At 66.4% G+C, this 27,863-nt stretch overlaps 1 protein-coding gene across 7 annotated transcripts in view; it reads left to right on the top strand.

Moving 5' to 3' along the window:
• Positions 1 to 27,863, top strand: part of MYT1L (myelin transcription factor 1 like) — a 321,839-nt gene that overhangs the window by 221,710 nt on the left and 72,266 nt on the right. For all 7 annotated transcript variants that reach the window (XM_045844646.1, XM_045844649.1, XM_045844650.1 and 4 more), the window contains 4 exons: positions 4,672 to 4,726; positions 4,902 to 4,935; positions 5,227 to 5,289; positions 22,510 to 22,859. In XM_045844646.1, coding sequence (XP_045700602.1) covers positions 4,672 to 4,726; positions 4,902 to 4,935; positions 5,227 to 5,289; positions 22,510 to 22,859 — 502 coding nt within the window. The remainder of the gene's footprint in view (positions 1 to 4,671; positions 4,727 to 4,901; positions 4,936 to 5,226; positions 5,290 to 22,509; positions 22,860 to 27,863) is intronic.

Raw genomic sequence — 27,863 nt, forward strand, 5'->3', positions numbered from 1 at the left:
GGTGTCATGTGTCCGTCCCGACACCGAGCTCAGCGCGCAGGCACGCACCCGGAGAGACCGCGGTGGTGACGTCTGGCACGTGAAGAGCAGTGACTTCCAGAACAGAGTGTGTGTGTCTCGGGGCCGTGACGGCAGCTCAGCCACGGCTGCGGGCGGCGTGCGCGCGGGGAGCGCGGCTGCTCCCTCAGGGCCATCGGGCGGCAGAGCGAATGCCCCCTCCCTCCGGGCAGGACGTGGGCGGCCGGCCGGGAGAGCGGCCGTCGCGAGTGCTGCTTCGCGGCCAGCTGCACAGCCCGCGTGCCCGTGTGTGCGTCTGCAGGCAAAGCGGGGAGAGGCGGGCAGTGTCTCCTGGGCTCAGCCTGGGCAGCAGGAGCCACTCCGGGCCCTCCCGTGAGTGGAAATGCCGGATGAGGCCCCCGCTCGCCGCCGTGGGCGCAGCGGGTCCCCGAGGAAGCCAACTCCTGAGGGACAAGCACCCAGACACACAGCCGCGGCGACGCGTCCGGGCGGACTGGGCTTTGAACTCGGCCGAGCTCAGGGAGGCGGAAAGCAGCGGCAGCCGAAGAAGAGGACAGCGGTGAGCCCCGGCTGGTGATGGACTGCTCGGCGGAGGAGCGGGCAGAGGCTGCCGGGCTGCAGGCCAGAGAGCGATCGCTCCGTCCACCGAGGAGGTAGCCACGGGGCCGTGCGGGACGGATGTCGCTGCCACGGACCCTCCTCTCCAGACGGCCGGGCGGGGGGGCGGGGGGGGCTCCAGGCCACAGTGCAGGGAAGCGCACACACACGTCAGCAGGAAACCCGCAGCACGCCGGGGCCGGGGGTCCTCGGGGACCGCGCCGACAGCTGCGGGACGGGAAGGAGGCGTCTGCAGAGGAGTCCGTGACTGTCGTCACTATAGGGGACTCGGGTGGGAGAGGGCCACCCCCCGGACGCAGCTAGGAGTGGGGGGTCGAGGTGCCAGGGAGTGGTTAGTGTAGGTGACGCGGGTCTGGGCCCTCCTGGGGTGGGCAGGGTGGCAGGGGCGTCTGCCAGGTGGGCGCAGACCGGGGGCAAACTCGGCCGGAAGGAGCCAGGAATCAGGGCAGTGGGAGAGCTGTCGGAGGCCTGGCCGGGGGCGGGCCCGGATAAGGCCTGGGGCACTCGGGGAGCCGGTCACCGTGGCCTGGGAGACAGATTCCAGAAGTGGCGTCCACAGGGTGCAGCATGCCTGGGAGGAAGGGGGAGGGGAGAGCAGGGGTGGTCACGGCTGGCCAGCGGGGCCCAAGGGTGGAGAGGAACAGAGTGGACCTGCGAGGTGGGCTGGGGCAACAGGGGGCGCACCTCCGCACACACGGCTCAGGAGGGACACGGGAGGTCTGGGGCGGGGGGCGTCGGAGCCCGTGGTCCGTGGGGGCGGGGGAGGCGCCAGCTGCACGGTCACCGTCCTTCCTCGCCCAGAGACTGTCTCCCCGTTCAGGTCACGCGCCCCACTGCTGGCCCCGGCCTTGCCCTCCCCGCGCAGCCAGCGTCCTGGGGGCGCAGGGGCCTGTTCCTGCTGAGGGTCCGCGCAAGGGGACTGCCCTCACTGACGAAGCCCCGGGGGGGGGGGGGGGGCGAGGGAGAGGGAGGGCCAGGCACACCGAGGCTTTGCTCCTGTTTCATCTGCCAGATTTTCCCTTATTTTCATCCCATGAGGTCGAACATAATTAGAATTGAAAACTGTAAGCCACGATGCCGTGAACCACAAACCCTGCAGCTACTACAAATCTCTGTAACTCTGCGACCTCTCAACAACAACTCCGTCTGTCTCTGGGTACGAATGGGGTGGAAACCCTAAATTTTAACATGTTTGCACCACATTAATCTCACTAAAACAGAGCCTTTTGTCATATTTTGGGAACATTTGTTTGCTATGGCGCTGTTTCTAAACACCATGCAAGAGCTCCCGTGGAGAATTTCTGATGCTCGCCGACCTTTACAGGCGGGCTTTTTCTGTCCTGAGAGCCGTCGGGGGGGGTGGGGGCATCTCAGTTAGTTACCCAGGAGACGGGGGCCCACGGGAACGAGGGCAGGTGCAGGAAGACACCTGTGAGGGGCGTGGCCTGCGTGCTGCGTTTGGCCAGCAGCGTCTCGTCCCCATTGCTGGTCCTGTGCCCGGATTCCCTCCCGGTCCCCGCCTGGCGCCCGGAACACACCTCGGCCGCTCTGCCGTCTGCCTCTCTCCATGGTGCTAACGAGCAGTGAGCCCACCGCAGGGCGAGCCTCCAGAGGAGGACATGGGGCCTGGCAAACGCACAGGATGGGCAGCTGCTGCCTGAAGGACTGAGGGGTGGCTGCAGGATGGAGCCCACCGTGGGGCCCGTGACTGCGGGGTCCCTCCTGCCCCCGTCCCGCCGCAGCAGAGCAGGTCCCAGTGTCAGAACACTCAGGGCAGCCCACCAGAGCGCCTGCCGTCTGCCCTCGCCCCCCCACCAGCCCAAGCGCTCAGCTCTCCTCGGACCCCCGCTGCACCCGGAGAGCTCTGCCCCCGCACGGAGCGGCCTCGGGGCCCACGGGCACCTCGCCACCGGGTGCCACTGGAGGGTTGGCGGGCCGCTGTCTCTGCTCCGCCTGAGGAGAGCGCGGGGTTTGGGGGCTGCTCCCCCAAAAGAGCAGCCGGCGCGCTGAGCACCCGGCGCTGCCGTGGCACCACGCAGACCCACGGTGCGCCTGCGCCTGGGGTCCCGCCCTGGGCACGCGAGCCCGCGACAGAGCGTGGGCGGCGGAGGCCACAGCAGTGCCTCCTGTGCGTTCCCCCCCCGTGTCTCCTCGGTTCACCTCCTGGCCCCTCACCGCCCTCTTCCCCGCACAGCCGCGCCCGCCGCGGGGTGCTGGGCCGGGACTTGTCAGGGCGCCGTGGCAGCCCCATCTTTTCAGTGACCCTCATGGCCTCGCGGTTCTCCTGACCCCACCCCTGACCCCTCCCCGCTCTCTCGGCCGCCATCCACTGCCTCTCTGACACCTGCTCTCGAGGTGCCGCCCCCCCCCACTGCCCACCCCACGGTGCCCGAGGGGGCCCCAGCTGCGTGCGTGCCAGGTGACTGCCACCCCCCCGGGCGGCCCCAGGGCACCCCACCCTGCTCTGTCGAGCACCCCACCCTGTCCTCTCGGCAGGGACCTGCCTCCTGCCAGCTCCTGGGCCTGCCGTCGCCCCGGCAACAGCCTCACGCGCTCCGGTCCAGCCGCTCACGGAACCGCGGCCCGTGCAGCGTCTGTGTGTGAGCCCAGGGACAGTCTCCCCCCTCCCTGCCTCCCTCCCACGCTCAGGTGACCCCCCGGCCTCGCCGCTTTCCTGGGCAGGCCCCCCGCGGGGACCCCCCTCTCTCGGGCCCCTCCTCTTCTGCAGTTCCTATGGGATCTCACCGCAGTCTTGCGTGGGGACGGGCAGGTCTCCCACGGGCAGACACGAGGCCCACCAAGGGCGCAGACACTGTTTCTGTCCTCACGTGCTCTCAGCATGCTGTGCCGCGGACGCTCGGCGGTCAGGTGATGGGGACGGGGTGTTGGGAGCTGCCACGTGAGGCTGTGGCACCTGGTGGCCTCCCTGCGGGGGCCGCGCCCTGTCAGCCGTCCGCTTTCTGCTGCAGCGGCCGGGCCCGGCCGGGCTGCCCTCTCCGCCCCCGGCGACCGTGGCTTCTGGGACCAGAGGAACTGGGCACGCAGCTGACCCTGCAGGGCCGCGCTGGCCGCCTCAGGCAGGACGTGGGCGTCCGGAGGGGGCTGAGTGGGGGTGCCACCGCGGCCGCCCGAGGGTCCACCGCCCCCTCCCTGCTCCTCCCCACCGGCCCTGCTGCGGGGACAGGAGTCTCCCGTGTGCGGTTTTCCACGTGTGAAGTGTGCAGTGTTCTCGTGCTGGGGAAGCACTCCGTGCACAGAACACAACCACGTGTCCCCCCAGCCGCAGTCAGTGTGCTCCTTGCTGGTTCCCGGGCCCTGCACCCACACTTCCTCTCGGGCGACCCTGGGTCGTTCTGGTCTGTAGAGGTGACCCGATGAAGGCCCCTTCCTCCCAGAGCTGTGGCGAGGGGCGTGCCCGGCCACACGTGGAAGCGCTTGGCAATCCCCAGGGTGTAAGACGTGTGGGGGGTCGCCGTGAGAAAGGGCCGAGCCCCCGAAAAGTCCCCCGACGATGAGTGAGGTCACTGCGGACAGTGACTGCCCCCCGGGAGCTGGACGGCAGCGAGAGCCCCCCTGAGTCTGACGTCATCCCTGGTGCCCACCCCTCCCCTCCCCTCCCCTGTCTCGCGGGTGTGGGCAGAGGGCCCCTCCTGGGCCCAGGGAGGGTCCATCGGTCAGAACCTTCTTGCAAACGCCGGGCCGTGGGGCCCTCTCGGCACAGAGCTCGGCTCAGAACCAGCCCCACACGCCCCACCGGCCCTCCGGGAGGGGGGAGCCGGGCTGAGCTCAGGGCTCGTCTGCCACCCGGGGGGACTCCTGGGAGCGTCCCCTGCGAGGCCACCGTCCGGCCCGGCCTCTCCGACACGTTGCGGGTGCTGGATGCTTCCCCCACCCCCAGCCCCAGGTGGAGGCCTCCCCGGCCGAGGGGGGGGACAGGAGCCGAGTGCTGGCACTAAAATGCCAGGGCCCGGTGCCCGCCCGCCGACCGAGGGCCTGCCGGCGAGGGGCACTGACCGCCTGCCCATCTGTCCCCAGATGGAGGTGGACACGGAGGAGAAGCGCCACCGCACGCGGTCCAAAGGGGTCCGAGGTACGTCCACGCACCCCCGAGCCCCCGAGCCCCGGGCAGGGGTCCCTGCATCCCGCAGACGCCGTCGGCCCGGTGCGCCCTGGCTGCGGCCCTGACACCGCCCGCCCCCGGGGACCGTCCGGCGGGAGAGGGTGCTCGTGGGGGATGACACGTGTCTGTCTGTTTCCCTCTGCAGTGCCCGTGGAGCCGGCCATCCAGGAGCTGTTCAGGTCAGTGCCCAGCGGGTCCCGGCCCCCACAGCCAAGCTGCGCCCTTCCGTGGGGCCGCGCCCTCCCCGGTGCCCGCGGCCGGCCCACGCCCTGTCGCGCGGATGGGGCCGCCTCCCCGGGAGTCCCTAGTGAGCAGCGCCCCTGACCCCCCAACCCCCCCACCATGTGCGCGTCTCTCTGTCCGTCCGTGTGGCCCTCCCCCCCTGCCCCCGCCCCCCCCCCGTCACCGCAGCGTCGGGTCAGACCCGCGCCCGCCTGCGGCACTGCGTGATCAGCCCTTTCCTGTTGCAGCTGCCCCACCCCCGGCTGCGACGGCAGCGGCCACGTCAGCGGCAAATACGCGAGACACAGAAGGTAACTGACGCCCGCGCTTCTCCTCCTTGCATGGGGTGCCCCGGGCGACGCAGACCGGTGGGCGGGCGGGCGTTCTGGGGGACGACAGGCGCCACAGTTTTCTCCTCTTTGACGGGAACTCAGTCAGGGGTCTCTGGTACAGGTCCCCAAAGTGTAAGCAGTTTGCACTTCCTCTCCCGGGGCGGAGTGCGCGGTAATTCCTGAGACGACACGCGTGCAGATCAGCCCGAAGCCCGTTGTGCCGCACGCGTGGGGACAGAGTGCTGGCCGCCTCCCACACGGTCCCGGCGGGGGGGGCGCTGCTCCTCCCCCCAGTGTCCTCGTGCAGGTGGCTGTGGGACGGGGACTAGTAAACCCAAGTGCGGCCCTCGGGTCTCTCGGCAGGCACGTGGCTTCCGTAATTCAACAGTTTGGCCTGGGGCACCAACCCCGGCCAGTGCCCGGGCGGCAGCGGGGACGCCTGCAGTGCGGGGCATGTGCAGGGGAGCAGGGCAGGTCGCCCGAGGGGAACTGGGGGCTTGCAAGGGTTACCTCCTCCCCAGGAATGCTGGGGCACGGGCCTGTCAGGAGACGGGCGTGGAGAGCGTCCGGAAAGGGGGGTGGCTACTCGGGGCTGCAGGTGCATCCCCAGCGCCCCGCGGGCTCCGCAGGGCTGAGGGGCGCTGCGCAGAGTCAGGCCTCCGGACGGCCTCCTCCACGAGGAAGGGGAGCTCCGCTCCCGGGCGCGGAAGCGGCCGGGCTCTCTGATGGGGGTCCCCACTGGTGTCCTGGGCTAGAAGTGCCCACGGGCTGTACTAAATGTGCACCTGGCTTTCACACACGGAGACCGAGGTGGTTCAGCCGGATGCACCCTCAGAGCCGGGCCCCCGAATGGGGGCCGAGGGGCTGGATCAGGTGCCTGCAGCTCCCGGGGCGCCCTTCCTCACGGCCACAGTTGCGGCCCTTCCGGGGGAACGTTAATTTATGGGCAGAATCAAGCAATTGTTTTGAATGTCCCCCAGTAAAATCGAGGGGAAAATCACAGAATGACTCCCCATGCCCCACACTGCACTGGCGTTTAAGGCGCAGGGATTTGCCATGAGCATCCGTGGTGAAGTGGTCCTCGGACCTCTGCTCTGTGTGTGCCGGAGGATCAGCAAGTGTTGTCAAGGAAACTCCGTGACTTAAACTGTTTCACTTAACTTATTAGTACTGTGACCGTATAGAAGAGTAAATTGTTGAACTACGTAACTTAAATAGTTGACTTAAAGAATTTATGCTGTTTTATGAAGAGGCATTTATGTAAATCTTCATCTAAAAGTTTTAGAAAAACGACCCTGTTTATGTTTTCAGTGGCAAACAGGTTAGCAACCCGTAAGCAAAATCTAATTTTCCTCTAATCATCTCCCAATTAGTCAGCAGTTAGTTACACTTTATCACACAGTTAAAGACACGATTAGGTTTTGCCAAAAAGTTTAAATTAGGTATCAGATAGATATAATCTCATAACCATAGTTGTGCAGGAAAAATCATGAAGTTTCCAGAGAATTCTTTCAGACACACGTGTTCCCGCCAAGGAGCGCTCCACCCACTGAGGCCGGACGTGCGCGTGCACCCCCGCCCTGGACCCCCTCCCCCTCCCTGCCTCGAGCAGGTGCTGAGGCTCAGGCTGCGTGTGGCTCCAGGGAGGCCTGAGACTCGAGGCTCCCCCGGGCACAGGGCGCCCGGGTCCTGGAGGCTCCCCCGAGCACAGTGAGTTTGAATCCTGGAGGCTCTCCCAGGCATGGCGCACCCGGATCCTGGAGACTCTCACGGGACACAGGGCGCCCGGATCCTGGAGGGGCCGAGCAGGTGGGGCTGTGGGGAAGACCCACAGAGACATCCAAGTGGGGAATCTTCCAACACACGTTTTAACTCAGCATTTTCTAATGGTACGGTTTTTATACCATGAGTCGCCGTGTGTGTGATTGTTAGAATTCCTGCTGTTCGGGTGGGAGCGGTGAGTGGGAGCTGGGAGGAGGGGCGGAGCCCGAAGACCCGCCCCAGGGCAGAGGCACAGCTTGTCTCCTGGCCCGCCGACGCACCGGGAGCTCCGGACGGCCCGCGTCACGGGTGCAGGCTCCTTCCTCCGCGGCTCCAACAGGGAGGGTCTCGGGCAGCGCTGCGCGGCACCAGCCACCAGCTCGGGACCTGCCCCAGATGCGGGTCCTCTCCCGGGGCTCTGGGAGCACCAGGTGGGCCTGTGGGCTCGTGCGTCGAAGTCTCCATATCACCAGAGGTTTTCACCGAAGGGGCAACGTTTGAGTTCCTTGACCTGAGCAGGTGCTTCTTCTAGGGGGTGAGGTGCACGCACGTGCCGGCATCGCCGAAGTGTTGCCGCTTCACACCTGAGAGACTCCGGTTCTGTCTGGCGCTTTGTTCTGGTTCCGAAAGGCTTCCTGCTCCGAAAGCCCCGCCCCGCCGACCCCACCCACGGGCCCTCCGCGGCGCACGCACGGCCTCTGCGGAGACCCGGCACCCCGCCCCCCCCCGAGCGTCCCAGCGGGGCTGCCTCCGGGCGGGTTTCTGCGGGGTCGCCGGAGCTTCCCGGTCGCTCAGCGGTGATTTCCGGTACACGTATCCCTGTCAGGGCTGCCACCTCCATCTCGTTCGTCGGTCCCATCGGTTCGCAGCCGAGTAACATGGCGTTGCTTTAATATGTTGAAGTTTCTGTTTTTATCTGAACACGCAAAGAACAGTTTGAGGCAGGCGTGTGGAATCCACAGCCTCAAAGATCAAAACAATTTTCAGGAACTTTGATAACAAATGACAAAATGCTGCCCACCATTAATCTTTTTTTTTCCCTCTCTCTCATTTTATTAAGTTGATTGGGGTGACATTGGTTAATAAGATCGTACAGGTTTCCAGCCTTCAGCTCTAGGACACACCGTCTGTGTGTTGCATTGTGTCCCTGTTCCAGTCTCCGGGGGGTTCCTCCCCACCTTCTGGGTTCGTTTTCCCGGCCGCCAGAGGAAAGACATCTCTCGATGCCAGAGATCCATGAAAAGGAGAGGAATTTATTCATTTGAAATAACACAAACTGAAGTTCCCCACAAATGCACACAGTCCTCCCGGCACCCTCCACGTGGCAAAGGGGAGCACCTCCAAAGCCTCGTGGTCCTGACTCTCACCCAAGCCTCACGGTCCCAAACAAGACACCAAAGCCGCGTGGGCCTAAACAGACACGTGGTCCCAAAAAGAGAGACGCCCAATGGCTGCTGTGCCTCTGTTTAAACCCCAGCGCCAATCTTCCTCTGCAGCCCCGTTTCCGGCTCCTCCCACAACTGGCCACAGCCGCCCGCCTTCTGGGCGGGTGCAGCCCTGTGGTGTGGGGCCAATCATCTCCAAGCTCTTCTGGACCCTGTTACACATCCCTTTTTGGGGCCCCCTCTCGGCTGCACCCTGTGACCTCCCCACCGTCCCAAGTCCGGTCTCCTTCCGTCATCACACACTCACCCCTGGACTCGCTCTTGGCGGCGAGAACACGCCCAAGGAACCAGGTCTCAAGCATGGGCTCCGCGTGCTCTGGGCTGCTGGCGGGACACGCGCCATGGGGCCCTCCGGGGCCGGCCGCCGGCTTCATGGTGTCCTGGCCTCCCGTGGGAGCTGCTGGCACCGGTGACCCCTCACCTGTTTCCAGTGGAAAGGGCCGGGGCTCCGGGCTGGCAGGAAGGCGAGACAGAGGGCGGGGAGACCCCCCCCCCACCAGAGAGCCCCTGGGGGGGGACAAGGACGCGAAAAGGAGCTCACGGTTCAGGGTCCTGGTTCAAAACGGGGGCGGGTGGGCATTCAGGTTCTACCCCCTCACTGGGTGGTCCGCCTCACTTGCAACACTGTGTCCTCGAGCAGCAGGGGACCGCGTCATGAACGTTAATCGGTGTCGTAGCTCATGACCTGCTTGAGGTAGCCCATGAACACACGTACGGCTGCACGGTTAAAGGTTAAGGAGGCCAAGTGGGAAAACCTCGAGGGAAGTTGGAGCACCGTCTTACCGAAACCCAGACTGTGTCGGGGGCGGGGGGCAGTTCATGCAGCACAACGTGCAGGGCCGAGCCCCTCGGCGTCCGTGGGGAAACTGAGCAAGGTGAGCGGCCGCCCCTCCCTGAGCCGCCCGTGAGCTCCTCCGTGGGGCGTCCCCTCGGCGCTGGCGGTAGATAGGCCTCGCCTCCCAGACGCCGGCAGCAAGGACCCGAGCTCGGTCGGCGCTTCTGGGCCCTGGAGACAGGAAGCCGGGCCGGGCCTCCGTGCGGCGAGTGGGCGTAACAGACAGACACCCACCTTCAGAGGCACCATTGGCACCCACACACGGGAGTCCGTCCGCCTTGTCTCTCCAGCTGAGTGAGGGTTTGTGCTATCGGCGTGTGAGTGCGACCGAGACACCGTGGAACGTGCGGTCAGTCCCGAAGTCACCTTCCCGTGAACCCGAAGGCCAGCACAGCCTTTTCCCTGCCCAGCGCATCCCTCGGGTCAGGGCGCTGCTGGCCGGCTCCCCTTCGGGCCGGCCGTCTGCGGCAGGAGGGCTGCAGGCCTGGCGTGACGTCATGAGCTCTGTGCGCACCACCCGTCCGGGGACCGCGCTGCAGCTGTGGAGGGTCCGGCGCCGGAGCCCCGTGCTGAGGGGCAGGTCACCCCAGGTGGGCCGCGAGGTCTGGCGCTCTCTGGCGACCGCCCCCCGACCACAGGCTGACACCGGCGGGAGGAGGGGACTCAGTGAGAAGAAGCCGCCGGTCACTCCTGATCTGCACTTGTCTGGGCTCGGCTCCGGGACCCGGTGGTGGGGAGATGGCGGCGTGCATCCAGAACACCGCCGGCCCGGCACGGAGCCCGGGGCTGGCTGCAGCGCCCAGGGCCGCCGCGTATCCACCCGGCTGCCTGAGACGGGGCGGCCCAGCGCCCTGCGGGCGGTCTCCGTGTCTCCTCCCCTGTCCCCAAGTCGGTGGAAAACGCCGCTCGGGTTTGAGACGGAGTGCAGCTCGGGGCCGAGAAGGGGCAGCATCTGCAGACACTGGGCTTCCAAAGTGAGAAACGGGAACAGTCACCACGCCTGACTGTCTGTCGCAGATCGCTGTTAAACAAGGGGCAGAAATTTGAGTGTCCGCCTTCCCCGTAGCGGCTTTCCACGGATCTACCTCCCCCTGAAGGCGACTCTCGTGTAAGCCTCTGACGAGAGACAGACACGCAGACACGAGAGACAGCCCCTGACCCCGACTCGTCGCTCACACGCGTGTCTTGGCAGCCCTCGGGGTCTGTCCGAAGTGCAAGTTCAGGGGGCGTCCCTTACACTCGCCCGAGTTTCAGCGCGGTTGTTTATTTAACGTGTCCGTGCGTGGGGCCGGGGGTCACGGCGAGATGCCTGGCCCCGAGTCCAGCTGCAGGGCCGTCCGTGTGCAGCAAGCCCCGGGAGCTGGGGGGCGGGAGCTGCCACGGTGCTAGATCCTGCCCACCGAGGAGGGACCTTCAGAGCCAAACCAGTGGATTCTGAAACTTTAAAATTAGAAGCTCCAAACGGCAGCTCTCCTCTTTGATTGGAAAATTGTCGGCGTCTCTCTGGCTATTGTGCATACTCGGTATTCAGACTCCTTCCCATTCCCTCACCCTCGCACCCGCCCGTGGGGCTGCCCGGGCGCAGCCGCAGGTGAGTAATTGCCTGTCTGCTCGGGCGTGTGGCGGGGCCGAGGCGGAGGGCTCGCTTCCTGACGCGTGCGGGCCTCATTTGGATTCCGCCGGCAGCCCTGGGGCTGCCTGATTCGTGCCTTGGCAGGGAGCTCTCACTGAAGGCCTTGGAACGGGGCCAGGCGCGGGCGACAGACAGTGGAGCCTCGCAGCGCCCGGCCGGGAGGGGCCTCTGTAACCCCCAGAAAGGGGGGGTGGGGGGCAGAGAGCAAGACAGACAGAGGAACAGAAATCCCTGTGCCTCCTTCTCACCGGTTGCGCAGTGATGGAAATTTCATTTGCATTGAAATAAAATGCCCTAAAAATAATTGCATTTTTTTTCCTAACCACGCTTGAAAGTTTAACACAATTTTCCACGTTTAATTGCAAAGCTGATTTTAATTAGTAAGGCTCTGCATGTGAAAAATGAAGATTCACTTGGGTGCGTGAAACATGGCGTGGCGTCTGCTGAACGCCCTAATTAATGTGTGGCTGCCGCGCAGCGGGGCGCGCCGTGGGGCGTCGGCAGGAGGGAGACCCCGGGCCCGCGGCCCCCCCCCGCTTGCCCCCCGCCCCCGAGCTCTGCCTCCTGAGCCACGAGAAGAACCCTTCGTGCCTGACGAGGCGTCACTGTGCAGGCCGCCACCCCGTCCTCAACCTGACAGGCCCGCCTGTCCTTTTCTCCGTTGTCCCGGGTGCCGTGAACCACACGTCAGGGTGCGCACACGTTAGCACCGACTGGACTGCGTGCCCGGTCGCACACGGAGCCGCGGTGTCGGTGCCGCGGGGAGAGGCGGAGCACACGCGGGCGGCGCGGACTCCTTGTGGCTCCGGCTCCTGGTCAGTCCGGTGTGGGAGCGCCGACGCGCCGGACACAGGCGCGACCTTAGCCCACGGGGGCCACCGCGAGTCCTCCGTTTCTAAGGAAAGAAAAGAGTCCCGGCCACTGTCCCAAGAGAGCCGCTGCCTGGTGCTCGTCCGCCGCGGGTCTGCTCACCTGGACACACCTACGGGCACTCGGCGCAGAGCGGGGCCGAGTCGGGGCGCTGAGGCGGCGGAACAGAACACTGATGCGGTTCAGGAAGTCCTTCCGACACTTGGTGAAGTCAGAAACGTCTTCAGACAATTCCACGCTGATAAAACTAAGTGCGTTTTAAGCCCACGCTCAAAGAGAAGGGGCGTGGGTGTCTCAGACCGTTCACGTCTGGGAACCACGCCGACCGCTGGCACAGCGACCGCACGCGCCGCCCTGGCTGACGTGCCGTCCGGCCGCCCACGGGGGCTCGCCCACCGGACACGCTCGGCTCCCTCCGACTCCCGCCGTCCGCTGGGGACGATGGCAGGACTCCAGCGGCCGCCTCTGGGAGCGGACATGGGGAGGGGGCCCTGCTGCGGCCATGCAGGGCGTCCGGCGGTGCTGACCCAGCGGTGTGGCGGGACAGCAGCCACCAGGCCCTGCAGCGTGCGGGCTGTGTGGGCTGAGCGCGCCCTCCACTGCGGCCTGGGGGTCTCTGCTGGCTCTGCTCCCGCGGAGGGGGAACCAGCTGGAATCAGCTGGGGCCTCGGCCATCCCCAGGCCACCTCGACCAGCAAGCACGGTCACCCTCACGACCTGAAGCCTGTGCCCAGAGCCGGAGGCCGGTCAGCTTTCCCTCGGGCTTCTCCAAGCGGGTCCCGTGACCCGGCCTGGCGGTATCACCCGGAGCTTTCTAGAAGGGCAGATTCTTGGGCCGCAGCCCAGACCTGCTGAATGAGAGGCCGTGGGGCGTGGGGGTGGCCCTCTGTTTGCAACCCTCTCCAGGGGGCACGGGTGGTCCCCAGGTGTGAGAATCACTCCCCAAAGGAACCGGCTGTGGGGGCCACAGGCAGATGCCCGCTCACGTGGGGTCTTCAGGGACAGGGGGGAGGGACACTCTGGACGGGCGGTCGTTGGAAGACGAAGACGAACACGAAGCCGGCCACGTGGGCAGCTCCGAAAGCCAAGCGGGCCGCGACAGCCAGCCAGCGCCTCGCCCCAGAGACCGTGCATGCCAGCCGCCGCCTGGCACGTCCATCCCAGCCCCCGCCCCCGTCCCCGGCCCCAGTCAGGGTCGGAGTGCAGCCCAGGACCGTCCACACCGCAGACGTCCAGACCCAGCAGCCCCCGGCGCTGCAGCCACTGGCTCTGGTCCCGAGGCCCCTGGGGGTGACGACTCCTTGGGGACAGTGCAGGCGGCAGTGCTGTCGGGGACAGAAGGGGCAGCCTGGCGTCCTGGGTAAGGGTCGTGGCCTGCGCAGCGGCTGCAGGCCTAGCCCTGTCCCAGGTCGGGACCTCCCTGAGCTCCTCCGGCTCAGGTCACACGCTCAGGGGTGGCCCGAAGCCCCTGCCAGTCCCCGCCCCCTCGCGTCCACCCCCGAGCCCGCACGGAGCCCAGGGCCGGGGGCCCGTGGGGACAGGGGGCTGGGGCCGCCGCGCTGAAGGGGCCTGGCTGTGCCCCAGGGATGGCGTGAGCACCCGTGTCCCTCCCACGGAGAAGACTGACCGTGGCGCGGTCACCGAGCTGAGGACGCCTCCCTGGTCCGGCTCGGGGACAGCGCTGATGAGCCCCGTGGAACCGAGACGGTTCTGAGAGATCCACGTGAGCCGGGGCAGCCCCCGTGTGGTCCGCGCCCACGGCCTGGTGTGCCGTCGCCAGAGAGGACCCCCGCGTGCCAGGAGGCCCCGCTCCCGGAACTCCGGGGGGGGGAGCGCCTTGGAAGGGGACCTCCCCGTGCACAACTCGGTGCGCTGGTTCGGCGACGCTCTCAGACCGCCTGCTCGCCCCTCGGCCCGTCCAGGGGCCGTCTGGACCCCGGCGCAGGCAGGGTGGGGTGGGGGAGGCCCTGCGGCCCCTCCCGAGAGGCGGAGAGGCTGGTGCGGGAGCAGGTCCTGGTCGAAGCTGTGCCTCCGGCTCAGGGGCAGGGGGCCGGCGAACTCGGGGGCCGCGACCGCCTTCTAGGCCCCGGAGGGGAGACTCCACCCCGTGAGGGGCAGAGCGCTTGGGGCGCAGCCCCGGGGTCTCGCAGGGGAGGGCAGCAGGTCGTGTCCTTCGTCTCACCTGGGGGAGGGGGCCGGCGCTGTCAGGCCCGCCCTCGGGGGCACACACAGGGAGGGTGGGCTCTCTGGCCCCTCCTCTCCGCCTGCTCGGGACCCCCTGCGGCAACCTCCGCTGCAGCGTCTGTGGGAGGCACTTGGGCTGGGCTGCCCTGGGCTGTGCGGTCAGCCACCCACCGCAGCCACACACACACACACACGGCACACACAGACACGTGTGCGTGCCAGAGTGCACGCCCTGGTGCCCGGGCTGCTCTTCCGCCCCAGCCCTCTGGAGCGCTGATCAGATCAGATTGTTACAACCCGGCGGCGCCCGCCCGAGTGCCGAGTGACTAATGAGTCGAACTTCCCCTGAGGCAAGCATGGGCTTTGTCGGAGAGCTTCCTGAATTAGCCGAAATTGATTTCTAGTCGAGGGCGGTGGAGGCAGAGGGGTGGGGGCTGGGCCTTCCCTCGGAGCCGCGCCACCCAGGACTCGGCCCCACGTAGCCCCCCCCACCCCGTCTCCCTGTCCTGGCCCGGCCGTGGGTGCTGCCCGAACCCACGGCCCAGGTCGCAGGGTCCTGGCCCCCCACGCGGCCGGGAAAGGCGGGGTGGGGGAAGGGTTCTGGGCTCTTCCATTTCCGAAACCCTTCAGGATCCGGAAAAATAAAAAGTTTCCCTTTGAGACCCATTTTCACCGGTTCTCCCAGAGTGGTTCGCTGACAAGAGAAGCTGAAGGAGACACTGTGCGGTTCAAAGGTGACTGCAGATGAAAGGCACACGAATGCTCCCTTTCTTAAACGGGGACTACAGCTGACGTCACAGAGGCGGCAGCGACGGGCCGGGGCCAGGCTCTCGTCAACGCCGGCCCGAGCGGTCGCTGCGCTCGCCCAGAGGGTCCCGGCGCCGCCGGAGCCGCCGCCAGGTTCCCTCTTTGATGTTTAAGGCGCTTCCGCTGTGTTTCAGCTGAGGCTCACGGTCCGTTTGTTTCCGTTTTTACTTAATGTTATAACAGGAGCCTTCTCGGGTGCCGTTACATAGTTTCGTTTTTGTTTCCACAGCTAACGCCCATCCCGCGGAGACACTGTAATGTACACGGCCCTCTCTCACTGCTGGAGTTCAGGTTTTAGACGTTTGCGCACTGTGCACTGTGCGAGGTACACACCTGCAGAGGCAGTGCCCCACGGCCGCTGGGTCGCCCTCAGGGCGGGCAGCGGGGAGCGCCGTGCGGGGGGCGGGGGCGCGAGCTGCCCCCACGGTCCCCCCAGCCAGGCGGCCAGCCGGGTGGGCAGCAGCAGGGGACAGGGCCGCCCGGCAGCCTGAGGCAGGTACGGTGGCACTGAGTTGCTTTAAAAAGACTCCCTTCTCACTCAAGAAAGGGTGACCTTGTCCGTGAGGGGACAGATTTCCAAAGGCGTAACCCCTCTTTCCGACGACGCCGTAGCAGGGAAACCCTGGAAGGAGCCGTGGTTCAGAACTCAAGCCACAGCCCTTCCCTTGCGGAGGGGGGTCTCACTTGGCGTTTGGGTGAATCTTTCCCCCCCTTCCCCACCCCGCCCTGCCAGCCCTCCCCACCAGCACAGGTTGTCCCTCGGCTGAGGGGGGGCGGCCTGGGGCAGACGCCGGCGCTCTGGCTCCACCGCCCTGTGGTGTGCCCTGGGCTGTGGCGGGCACAGCTGCCGGGGTGACAGTGAGCGAGGCGGTGGCGGCCAGCGCACCCGGGTTGTGTCTGCGCGTGTGCTGGCTCCCGGAGCAGGGCAGCAGCCCCTGTGAGTCCGTCACGTGCTCGCTTCGGACAAGGACTTCTCGTGGTCAGGGGGACAGTAAGGAAGTGGCCTGCAGACGGCGGAGTCCACCGGAGACGTTGCCCCAGCCAGCCCTGTGGGGAAACCAGAGGCAGGCAGACGGGGCTGCACATTGCACCTCAACCAGAAAGTGCAGGCACCCCGGCTTGTCGCCGGCTGTTGCCACAGGAATGTCAGCAGTTCCCCAGGACCAGAGTTCGAGTCCTGTTTGTAATGACTGGGCTTGAAGGCACGTCGTGTGTAGCCGGGTGCCCATTGAGCTGGAGCAGCTTTGGAAACCCGTGTGGGGTAGGAGCGCATGCATTTTACCTGCAGTGACTTATTAGAAGTTTCCTGATTCCTAAAAAAGCCAGATTTTGCCTGGCGTGTGCATGTGCACATGTCTGCATGTCTGTGTGTGTGTGTGAGACGGCGTCCGCCTCTCCTGTGTTCACGTGAGGTCCTACTTCTTTGAGTGAGGAGGCCCGTACACTGCCTCCGTCCCCAAGCCAAATGCGTGAACATCTCAGCCCTTCACCTACGAGAATTTAAAGTATTTGTTCGACGATTGCGTAATTCCACCCACCATCTAAGAACCGAGGACTTCGTCCCAGAGCATCTGAAGAAGAGCAGTGTGGAATGTGTTTGAGAAAGAGTAGAAGATTGTAGCACTTTGTTTTCATGTCTTTTCCGACCTATCTGCTCCCGGGGCAAAGATGTCACTGGTGGAATCTTGAAGTTGTACACAGTCTGCTCCTCCACTCGCTCTTCCTCTCCCCCTTAATTACCGTAGTTCGGGGTCGTCGACCTGGTGAACCTTCAGGTGCTGGATCACGTTGCTGTGGTATCGAGGATTACTGCAGTATCAAGTGCTGCTGCAGCAGTGAGCGTTGCCACAGCAGGAGGTGTTGCCACTGTAGAGCGCACCGCCACAGCATTACACACCACTACAGCATTGAGCATTGCTATGACACCAAGCATTGCTACAGCGTTCGGTGTTGCTGTCGCACTGGATGTTGCTGAGCTTGCAGTGCTGCTACGACGTTCGTCGCTGCTGTCGCACACAACATTGTAGTGCAGCACGTGGCGTCACTGCGGAGCGAAGCGGCATCACAGTCCCCAGGAGCGCCTGCAGCAGCACAAGGCGCATCCGTCACTTGCTGACGCTGCCACTCACGGTTGCTGCCTCGGCATCGGACCTCGTCATCCGGACTAAACACTAAACACGGGCCGGCGAGCGTGTGCTGCCGTGGGAACGTGCAACGGGACCTCGCCCGTCTCTGGTGGCGGGCTGTCAGCTCGCAAACGCTCAGGGAGACGGAGCCCAGATACACGCCCACCGCGGACACTCCCGCCGCGCGTGGTGGGCGTCCCCAGCAGCAGTGCTGTCCGCCCGTGTGCCTGCATGCGCCCACGGGAGTGAGATGTGCTGGGTCCCGAACGGGAGTGGCTGCCGTGCCTGTTGCAGCTGCCGTTCAGCTCGGCCGGCCCGGGGCTGGCCTCGTGCAGGCCACGTGGTCTCCCTGGCCCTCGTGTCTTTGTGTTCGAGGTGAGAAGACAGACGGACGGACGGGGTGGCTTCTGCGGTTGCCCTCTCCCCCGGATTCTGTTGTCCCGGCGACACTGTCTTAGTCAGTGACGTCTTCCACCACACGGGCCACTAACGAGCTGGCCATGTCAGGAGACCTTGTGTCCATCTGAGGTGTGTAACTGGAATAGGAAGAGGTAAGTATGTTTTGGGGGAGTTTAATTTGCCAGTCTTACTGCTGAGACGTGGGTTGTGGGGGTCCTTGTATCCTGACAGTCTCGGCACCCTCTAGGGTGGGTGGTGGGCCGCCGGCAGTCTGGACACAGGAGAGGACACAGCCCAGCCCCGTCCAGAGCCGGTGCTGGCGGAGCCAAACCTGAGGACAGGCGGCCGCACCGAAGGGTCAGCAGTGTCCACCGGTGGGAACAAGGGCGCTGCACACGCACGCCGGCCTTCAGCCCGTGGGACGTGCAGGGAGCAGTCGCGAGCGGGGCCCCGGAGGCCGAAGGAGACAGGCGACCGGAGGTGCAGCTGGAGCGCACGTGAGATCATCAGGGGCCACGTAAAGCAGTTCACGGAAGTAGCGCTCAGTATCCAGTGGTAGAGCGTTCGGGGTTTTTTTTTAGGTTCATTCAGCTTTTATAAAAGTATTTTTCATGTGCTTCTGGCCCATCTTTATATCTTCCTTGGAGACTGGCACAGGGTTCTTCAAGGCAGAGGAGCCCGAGTTCCGGGCTGGTTGGGAACGCCTTTAGGGAGAGGCAGGACTCCAGGTCGGTCTGGAGGGGCCGCAGGAGGGGCGTGCCGGGCCAGCACAGCCGGGAGCAGGCGCGGAGGTGCAGCGGGAGCAGCATGAGCGCGGGCGCGCGGCAGAGCCCAGGGTTCTACGGGGAGAAGCACCGCACCCCGTGGGTCTGCTCGTTAAGTGGGCGGTGTCCGCGTTCAAGACCCAGCGGCACGCACGCGCCAGCTGGAACCGCCACGCAGCCCCCACCAACACGACGGCGGAGCGTGGCTCTGGAGGGCGAAGGGACACCGGGGAGAGTCCAGGAGGGACCGGCATCGGACGTGCAGGAGCTCCGGCGAACTGCTGCCCCTCACCTGCACCTGGGGCTTCTCCGAGGACCCCGCGAGGCGCTCCTCACCCGCTGGAGGGGACGGTGCCCAGCACCCCCCCCCCCGCAGCGATGGCGGTGGTGATGGGCCTGCAGGGGAGCGGGCTCTGCTTCGGGGCGAGAACCACCGGGCGCTGCAGCCGACCACTCCGCTCCCCACGCAGGGGGACCCCCACCTGGAGGCGAGGCGAGCTTCAGCCGTCGCTCAGGGAGGACCCCAGGGAGCGGAACACCCAGGGAGGTGCCGCATGGGCCTCTGCGCTGATCTGGGGGGGGCGGGCTGCGCATCCCCCAGGCCAGACCCCGGCTCATGACCCGCCCGCACGGGCCCTCCTCCCCTGCGAGCCGGAAGGGCCCCCCCTGGGGGGGGGGACCTGAGCAACCGGAGAGGAAACGCCAACACCATGCGCGTCAGCTGACCCGCAGGGCAGCCCCATCAGACCCCTGCACCCGAAGCTCACCGTCCCCGCAGCCCGGCCCCGGCCCGGGGAACGCCTGGAGGGTGAGAACCACGCAGCGGAGAGAAAGGACCGCCTGCAGGGAACAGAGGCTACACAGAGATACACTTTTCAAAAAAGTTACAATATTCCGAAGAAATAGGAGGACGGTTTATTTAGAAAACAATGAGGATTACTAAGAAATTTTAAAAAGGGAAAGCAAGAACTTAAAACTCAGGAGAAGAATTGGAAATAAAGAGTCAACGAAACCTCTCCGTGGGGAAAATGGAACCGTGGGGGGAAACACCACAGAGCAGAGGGGAGACCCCGGTCGGACCAGCCCGGGACGCACCGTGGCGGCTCCAGAGCCGAAGGCAGGAGCGACCGCGAGGAGTCGCCCCGCCCGGGCCAGCCCTGTGTGTTTCAGGCTGGCCCCCCCCGCCCTGGCCAGGAGCCGCTGGGCACATGCGCGCACACACACACACACACACACACACACGCCCCTCTGGGTCCGCGCGGTGGGCTCCAGACACGGACCCGGAGCGGGACTCGACCCCCCTCCCCCTGCCAGTCTCAGCGCCGCCTCGGCCATGTCCCTGCGCTCCCCCCCCCACACCGGTGCCCCCGTTAGTCCGAAGATGCCGCCATCTGCCGTGCGTGAGTTCTGTCTGTCCGGGGCCATGCCAGCAGGCGGGGCTCGGCCGTCTGTTTAGGAGCACACGTTGCAGACTCGAGCCCCAGTGACTGCCGGGCGGGCCGGCCCTCCCAGCAGCTGGCTCCGCGGCACCCGCAGTGGGAGCGGGCGACACCCACTCTCCGCCACAGGCAAGTCTCAGGGCACCGGCCCCACCGCCCGCAGCCAGGATGCTCACGGAACGTGGGTGTAGGGGGCCCACACGCCGCACGCACACGCTGCAGAAGTGCCTCCCGGGACTTTGCTGTCAGCTGTTCCAACCCGCTGGGCCCGGCAGCCCAGGAGGCGGCGTGGACTGGAGCCGCCTCCTGAGCCCGTGCCGGCCGCCTCGTGGGCCTGAACTCCGTCGTCACGGGAGCAGCAGAGGCCGGGGACGGGGCCAATGGGGACAGGCCGCGTGGAGAGCAGACACCGCGGAGCTTGCTAGTAGCTGGCGTGCGGTGTTATTTACAGTGTGCACGGGCGGGTACCCAGAGGACACGCGAGTGTCAAAGCGTGTGAACTGGCAGAAGACACCGGAAGCTGGAGAGCAGCTACTGCCGAGCGGCTGAAGGCCGGGGCTCACACCCCGAAGGGTGAGGGAGGGGAGGCCCCGCTCTGCCCTGTGCGGCCCCGCCTGCGAGGGCCGTGCCCCAGGGGGCCGTCCGGACACTCGGGGGCGGGGGGGGGGGCTGAGTGTGCGTGGACGAGACAAAAGAAGTCCACGTGACACCCCCCCACCAGCACTGGACCTGTGCCACCTGAAGAGGGGTCCCCCGGCTGCACCGAGGTGGGGCATTCGGGCAGCATCCCCGAGGGCACAGGGGCCGCGGGCATGGCGTCCCTTCCAGGAGTCCGGGGCGTCGGCCGGTGCGGGGCCGCCTGCTCAGCGGTGTTAGCGCACGAGGCCCGTGCTCAGGGCAGGCCAACGACGCAGCAGAGGCACCAGCCACGTGTGGGCGGGCCTCGAAGGGAGGTGAGAGGGCTGGGAAGGTGCCCGCAGCCACGGTGACCCCGGAGGCCGTGGGCGGACCTGGGAGAGCAAACTGCGCACTTCCTGCCGCACTTGCCGAGCGGTCGGTCGCACGGCCGGGGCCGGGGGGGGGGCGTGCACACTGGACAGTGGGCCCAGACCCAGGGCCGCCTGGCGGGGGCCGGGGCCATTCAACATGGCGGGGGGTGGGGGGGTGTGCACGCTGGGCGGGGGGGCAGCTCTTCCGCGCCGTGCAGCGGCCTTCGGAGGTCTTTGGCTGGGATTCTCCCCCAATGTGTAGAAATTTGCGTAAAAGAATCTCAGAATTCTGTTTACTCCATGCCAGAAATACCATGCGCAGCAGTACTTTCTTCAGTTTTTTTTCTGGTCATAGTAGGTGTTATTCTTGGTGGGAGCAGTGCATTTTCAAGGGATGATAGCCTCTCAGAGGCAGGGACCAGTCCCCTGGGGTTCCCCAGGTGAGTGGCACAGCCTGTACCCTGCCCCCCCCAAATGCCCCAGGCCCCCAACCACCGCCTTCCTTGCTCTCAGATGTGGCTGTGCCCTCGAGTTGCCCCCCACCCCCCAGGGGAGACCCGAGACCTGAGGCCAGTCTGCAGGCCGGCTGACCCCCATCACCGCACCCCTCAGCGCCCGCCCTCCACCCGCCCCCCGCCCCCCGCACCCCGAACTCCGGGGCGCGGTTTCCAGCCCCGCCTCCTGGAACTGTCGTGCTGCGTCTGCAGTCTCCGTTCTGCTTGGAATCCGTCGAAATGGTCTTGTTTTCTCCCCCTCGTCACGTGCATCGGCCGCCCTTCCTGGGGGCCCCCTCGCTCCTTTGACAGAGTGGGCGCCCTCTCCCTGCTTTGATCCCGATGCTTGTCACCTCCCACCCACTCGTCCGACCACTGTTTCCCGGGCGCCCGCACGGGGCAGGCCCCGGCCCGCGGCGGTGAGTGGTGAGGAGAGGACCCGGGACGGCACGACTGGCGGGACACAGTCCTCTCGCACGCGGGCCCCTCACCCCTGAGTCCGCAGCGTCGCACAGCCCCAGCTGCAGGAGGCGCCCGCGTCCACGTGCCCTGGACGGGCCCTGACCCAGCCCAGGTGTCGCTGCTGCCAGGTCCGGGCACTGCTCGGGGGCTCGGAGGCCGCAGAGCCCCGGCCCACTGAGCGGCGGCGCCCACGCGTCTCACTCAGAGCAGTGGGTGGGCCCCTGGCACGGTGACTCCCTGTCCCCTGCGCCCCTGGCACCGTGGGCCCAGCGTTCCCAGGCAGAAAGCCGCAGTGAGCGGCCTGGCTCTGGGAGATGTGTCTGCGGAGCCGCTGTGAGCTCCCCCCGGGAAGGCCTTGCCCACGGGGGGGCGGAGGGGGGGTCCGTCGCAGCAGGATGCGAGGCAGCCAGGCCAGCGCTGAGTGCTGGTCCTCGAGGCCGGGCTGGGCCGCAGCCCCCACCAGTGTGGCCGGGGCAGGTGGGCGGTCGTGTCCACAGAGGCGTCCCGTCCGTGGAATGGGCACAACCACACACATCCAGAGCCGTCCCACACGCACTGTACAGCGTGCGGGAACCAGTTCTCCTCCTCAAACGTGTGTCACTGAACCCTCGGGGTCAACGGCGGGCTGTCCCCAGAGAGCTTCCTGCAGCGGCCCTCGGGGTGGGAGAGGGCTCCCCCGTCAGGTGGCTGTCGGGACGGCAGGGCCGGGGACCCGGGAGGCCAGACCGCAGGCTGACAGCAGCCAGACACGGGCGTGCGGGGTCTCTGGTGACGCCGCCCCACCAGCAGGTCTGGGCAGATGGCGCGCCCGTGTGCCTGCCAGTGCCCTCCCGGCCGCGGTGCCAGAGGGTGGGTTCCTCCAGAACGTAGCTTCCCCGACACAGGGACGCCCTTGCTCCGACCTTCCGAGACAGTGACCCAGCCCGTGTCTCTCTCTCTCTCCCCCTCCCTCTCTCCCTCTCTCTCCCTCTCTCTCTCCCTCTCTCGACAGTGTGTATGGCTGCCCCTTGGCCAAAAAGAGGAAGACCCAGGACAAACAGCCTCAAGAGCCCGCTCCCAAGCGGAAGGCGTTCGCGGCGAAAGCCGACAGCTCCTCGGCGGACGAGCGCTACGAGAGCGACGGCACGGAGGACCTGGACGAGAAGGACGAGGACGAGGAGGAGGAGGAGTTCTCGGAGGACGAGGAGGACGAGGAGGGGGGCCGCGAGGACGAGGAGGAGCTGGAGGAGGACGAGGAGGACGAGGAGGAGGACGGAGAGGACGCAGAGGAGGAGGACGAGGAGGAGGACGAGGACGAGGAGGACGAGGAGGAGGAGGAAGAGGAGGAGGAGGAGGAGCACGGTAATCCTTGCGACACGGCAGACTCCCCGGTGGGGCTCCGGGCCAGCCCTTCAGCGGGGGTCCCCGCCCTCGACCCCTGCGGCTCCCTAACGGCGGCCGCGAGAGGAGCCCGCCCGGCCAGCGCCGGGGACAGCGGCCACTGACCTGTCCCTCGCTCCTGTTTCACAGGGTTCCTCTCAGCGGGGCTCGTGGTTGGTTTTGTTGCCGCCGGCTGTGGGTCGCACTGGCCGTCACAAAAGTTTGCGGAGCTGGCGTCGGTGCCCACACGTCGTGCTCTCAGCGACGCCCCCCCAGACAGCGAAGGCGCCTCCCCGGGCGCTTGCCTTGCCTATTCCTGGGCGCCCCACCCGGAGGTGCTGCTCTCAGCTGAAAGAGCGCTGCTGGGCGCTCTGTGCACACGCCCCGCCCCTGGGGGTGGGCGCCGTGGGGCCACCGGAGCAGCGGCCGGGGCCGGGGGCCTCGCCCGTGGACGGCCAGAGTCCCCCCCCAGCGCCTTCCACTGGGGGACAGAGAGAAGCGCTGCCCCGCCCGGGCCTCCACGGCTCCCCTGTCGGGGAGGCGCGCTTTGGCTCTGCGGCTGAACCCACCCAGCGCCGCGGGTGCCGCACGGCAGGGCCCTGCATTCCGGGTGGCCCTGCTCTGCGCCCGGTCTGCTGTCAGCCTCAGACTCCAGACCGTGGCTTCAGAGCTGACCCTCTCGTGAAGGTCGTCTCTCTTCTCGAAAGCTGAAGTTGTTTGCAGAGTCCTTGCTGGCTTAGGGTTTGCCTCAGAGAAACGCCAAAACATCGTTAAAAGTGAAGGGAGTGTTTTTCTTCTGACGCTTCTCCCTTGGGCTCAAAGCCGATCGGGAGTCTGAGGCCTGGACGGCTGACTCCTTCGGGTGGAGGGCAGCTGTTGGAGCCGCGGGGCGGCGTCTTTAGACCAGGCAGGGGCGAGCTGGTGGCCGCTGACCTTGTGCGGCAGCAAAACCGATGGTTCGCCCTTCAGAAGTCGTAAGAGTCTGTCCCAGGAAACCTGAATTTGTTGACACAGTCCCGGGCTGTTACAGTGGCTTAGGGTCCTGGGAAGGCAGGTCACCACTTAGAGTCACGTGGCAGCACAGACATGTCTGTCGTATGTGCATGCACCCAGACACACGCGTGGATTCCGTCTTCTGAGACTGCTTTCCTGGTCGTGACCATGCGGAGTGTGGGCTGGGTGTGGCAGAGCAGGAGACGCGGGCGCCGGGGGCCCTGGGGTGGCCTGGGAGACGGCGGGGACTTCCAGGCTCCGACTAGAGACCGCCAGCCGCCCGGCGCAGGGGCGCAGGTGGGAGCCGGGAGGCCCGGTTGGCAGGCCGTTCCCAGACGCTGCGTGGGGCGTGTGTGGCCGTGGGTGAAGCCACAGGTGCCTGGGGCTGGTGAGCGACTTGGAAGTGACCGGGCCTGGTCCCAGAGGTGGCGTAAGGGCGGCTCCCTCCCGTGCCCGTGCTGCTTGGACAGCCGTGGGTGGCAGTGTTCGGAGTCACGGGTGCCCGTGCGTGCAATGGGCTGACGTAGGAGGGAGCCGTGTACCTGCATCACGAGCCAAAGGTCTGAGCCAGGTTTCAGGTTCTGCTCTCCATGTGCTGCTGCAATGAAACTCCCAACGTCGGCTTACGTAGGGACGTGTTGTAAATAATCTGCTTCCAAAGGTACCTCACGACACACTTTGAGAAAGTAGCCAGAGCGTTGTTGAAATGGCTCTATAACGTGAGTGCATGGAGCTTTTCAAACTCTCCCTTAAAACGTAACTTTTATAGGAGGGGCAGCAAATCAAAACTGATGGCTCTTCAGCAAGTCCGAGTAAGTGGCACCGTCCACGGTGGCGTGAGGCACCGGGAAGCCAGCAGTCGCCCGCGATCTCGGTGGCCCCAGACGGCCTGGGCACGGGACCCAGCAGGCGCGAGACCAGCGCCGGCGAGCGAGGGGTGGAGCGGGAGCTCCCGGGGAGGCAGGTTCTGGGGGGCGACCGACCGCCTGGCGAGGCCCGTGACCGGCGGCTGGGTGTCTGGGTCCAGGACGCACACCTTGCGCTCTGACCCCAGTTGCAGGAGCTTCCGGGGGCTCCGCCCTGCGCCTGCAGCGGGAGGTCCTGGAGTGCAGGCAGGCTGTGGTGTGCAATGCACACCCGTGTGCCCGGCCTCCTCCGCGACGGCTCCGGGGGGCTGGGCCGCCAGGCCGCCTGTCACGGGGAGGCGTGACCCTTCGAGGAGCCCCACAAACAGGCGGCCCCCCTTGGCCGAGGCCGTGTGGGGCTCTTCCCGGGGCACTGCCACCCCGCCCCACCCCCGCCCCCACCGCGGTTGCACGGGCGCTCAGGGTCCGAGTCTTCCGGAAGAGTCTGCATCGACGGGCCGGACGGCCTTGTCCGGAGAGCGCCCGCTCTGCCCGATCACACGCCCGGCCCCGTCCGGTTCGGTGCCGCGGGCTTTGCAAGGCGCCTGTCTGCCAGTGCTCTGTCTGCGTGTGCTCACCGCCGAGCTGCTCGTCCGCCCAAACCGCCTCACTCTGCCCCTCAGGCGCCGTCCGCTCCGGCGACTTCCGGCCTCTCACCCGCGGCATCTCAGCGGGAGAGGCGCCGCGGGTGCAGGGCGTCCCACGCAGCGTGCTTTGTCCCCCCAATCCCCCCGTGCCCGCACGTGATAGACACCGCCTGTGCCCGAGCACTGGCCGTGCACCCGTGTGTGTGTGTGTGTGTGTGTGTGTGTGTGTGTGTGACGGCCAGAGTGCTGGGTCCCCATCTCGGAGCTGGTCCTTCGTGACGCTGGGTGACACTCGGGGTGACCCTCCCGTCCCTGGGTCCCCAGCAGGTTTTCTCTGAGGACAACGGTGCCTTTTCCTTAGCAAGCGGAAGCGACCTCCCGTTAGTGGAGACACAGAGCACCCCCAGTGGCGAGAGAGGTGGCCCCCAAGTCCACGTGCGTGTCCATGCGTAGCAGATGGCCCTCAGGCACCAAACCAGGCGTCGGGACGGCGCCGTGCAGACGGGACCGACGCCGGCCTCGGGAGCCGCCAACAGCCTGGTGGTTCCCACCTGTAGGCTGCGTGCCCGCCGGCCAGCGCCCGTCGGCACCGCCACCCTGAGCCGAAACGCGGCGTTTGCGGAGAGGTCTGTTTTAGATGAGACACGTGTGCCCAGCCCAGCAGACTGCTGCAGCAGCAGCCCACAGCCTGCAGAGAGGCCGTTATTTGTGCTGTGGGGGTCAGGCATGTGCTTTGACTCCAAGGGCCCCCCAGCATCACACTGTGGGTGACGGCCACCCCCGGGGGTGCGGACCAGCCTGCACAGTGGCCCCGGGGAGGGCAGGGCGGAGGCGCGTCCCCGCTGGTGGGCCCATCGGAAATGGAGGCTCGGCCAGGCGGGGTCCTCCCCAGGACGCGGGGGCTGCGGGGGCTGTGGGGGCTGCGGGGGCTGCGGGGGCTGCGGGGCCGGACTCCGGCGGCGGCTCGTCCTGCCTCAGAGCCCGGGCTCCGCCGCGCACGTCCTGTGGTCTGAGCAGCAGGGACGGGTGTCGCCGTCATCCGTTGCAGGTGACATTCGGCTCCCATGTCACTGATTCAAGTGATACTTACGATCCAGTCCACACACCGCGGGCTGGTCTTCTGCATGAAAAGTTTTATTTCCAGGATGCACTCCAGTGTCTGCGTTTGTTCAGGGGAAACCCGCCCCCCCCCCCGGTCGTCCTGGCGATCAGAGGGGAGCTGGGCAGGGGCCGCAGGCTTTTCTAGCAGCCCGCGTTCCCCGTGCGGTGCGGTGGGTGTCCCGTTGGACCCTGGTGACTGCGGAGATTCGGCTGAAATCGTGATTTCCTGCCCGGTGAGCGACGGTTTATTTTCACGCTTGGGGACACTGGGGAGAAAGCACCCTTAAGTAACACACACACACACGTTTGTACCTCGACGAGCACGCACTGCGTCTGCCCGCTGACAGGGCAGGAAATTCCAGAAGGGGGAGCTTAGCAACTCCCTTTCCGGCCTGGAGGAAACTTTCATACTTTTCCGCTCTCTCGGCCACATGGCTGTGTCTTCCTGTGTTCTGTGTCTGAAACACACTTGCAAACACGTCAACTCCTGTCGCCCTGAGCGACGCCCGGACCGCGCCGGACCGCTGACGTCGCAGCCCAGTCCCCGGTTCCGCTGGGGTGGGCCGGACAGAACCAGAGGCCTCCCCGCCTACAGGCTCGCTGCGCCTTCGTCCGGCGCGGTGTTCTCCGCACACACCGGCCTCGGACGCGAGGCGCGCCCTTGGGAGTGCACATCAAAGGAGGCACCGGGTGGCCTGGGTGAAAACGTGAATGATCGTGTCCGGAACCTTTGGACAGTTCGACGCTGTCGGCCTGGGCCAGGCCAAGTGAGCCGAGTGGAGTCGGAAGGAGAGCATACGGGGCGGCGTCCCCAGGGTGGTGTCCCCAGGGCGCCGTGTCAGCCAGGACCGCGGGCCCCGCCCCTGCTGCAGCCCCCTCCCCCGCTGCAGCCGCAGGACCAGCGGTGGGCGGAGCCTGCCCGGCGTGGGGGGGGGGGTCCTCACTGCCCTGCACCTGCGGGGCCAGCTGCTGACGGGCTGTGTCCTCTCCGCAGTAAACCAACTCTCCCCGAAACAAAGTCAAGACGAAACCCGCCCTGTGCATGCTCATGCTCCTCCTCGCAGGAACAAACAGTTTTTGGAAACAACCCACAGGGACTCCGGAGCGCTTCTCCTTTCCAACAGGGCGGCGCGCTGGGCACCCACTCCGAAAGCCCGGGACACTGAGTTGCAGTGGGCGGGCCCTGCGTGCCAGCAGGCAGCCGCAGGAGGAAGGGGGCGCCGGCTGTGCGGTGGCCTCTGAGCTCCCTGAGCCCCCTTTAGGGTGCGCTCTCGTGCTGATGCGCCAATTATCCCCTCCCGGGGGACAGGCCCCCGGGGAGGGAGGCGCTGACGCGCAGACTGTGAAGTCGGAATTAGCCCGCCGGCTTTCCGCTGCCGTCAGCGCGTCTGAGACCCACG

Source organism: Phyllostomus hastatus, unplaced genomic scaffold, assembly GCF_019186645.2.
Source record: "Phyllostomus hastatus isolate PE091 unplaced genomic scaffold, TTU_PhHast_1.1 phas_contig_402, whole genome shotgun sequence".
Taxonomy (NCBI): domain Eukaryota; kingdom Metazoa; phylum Chordata; class Mammalia; order Chiroptera; family Phyllostomidae; genus Phyllostomus; species Phyllostomus hastatus.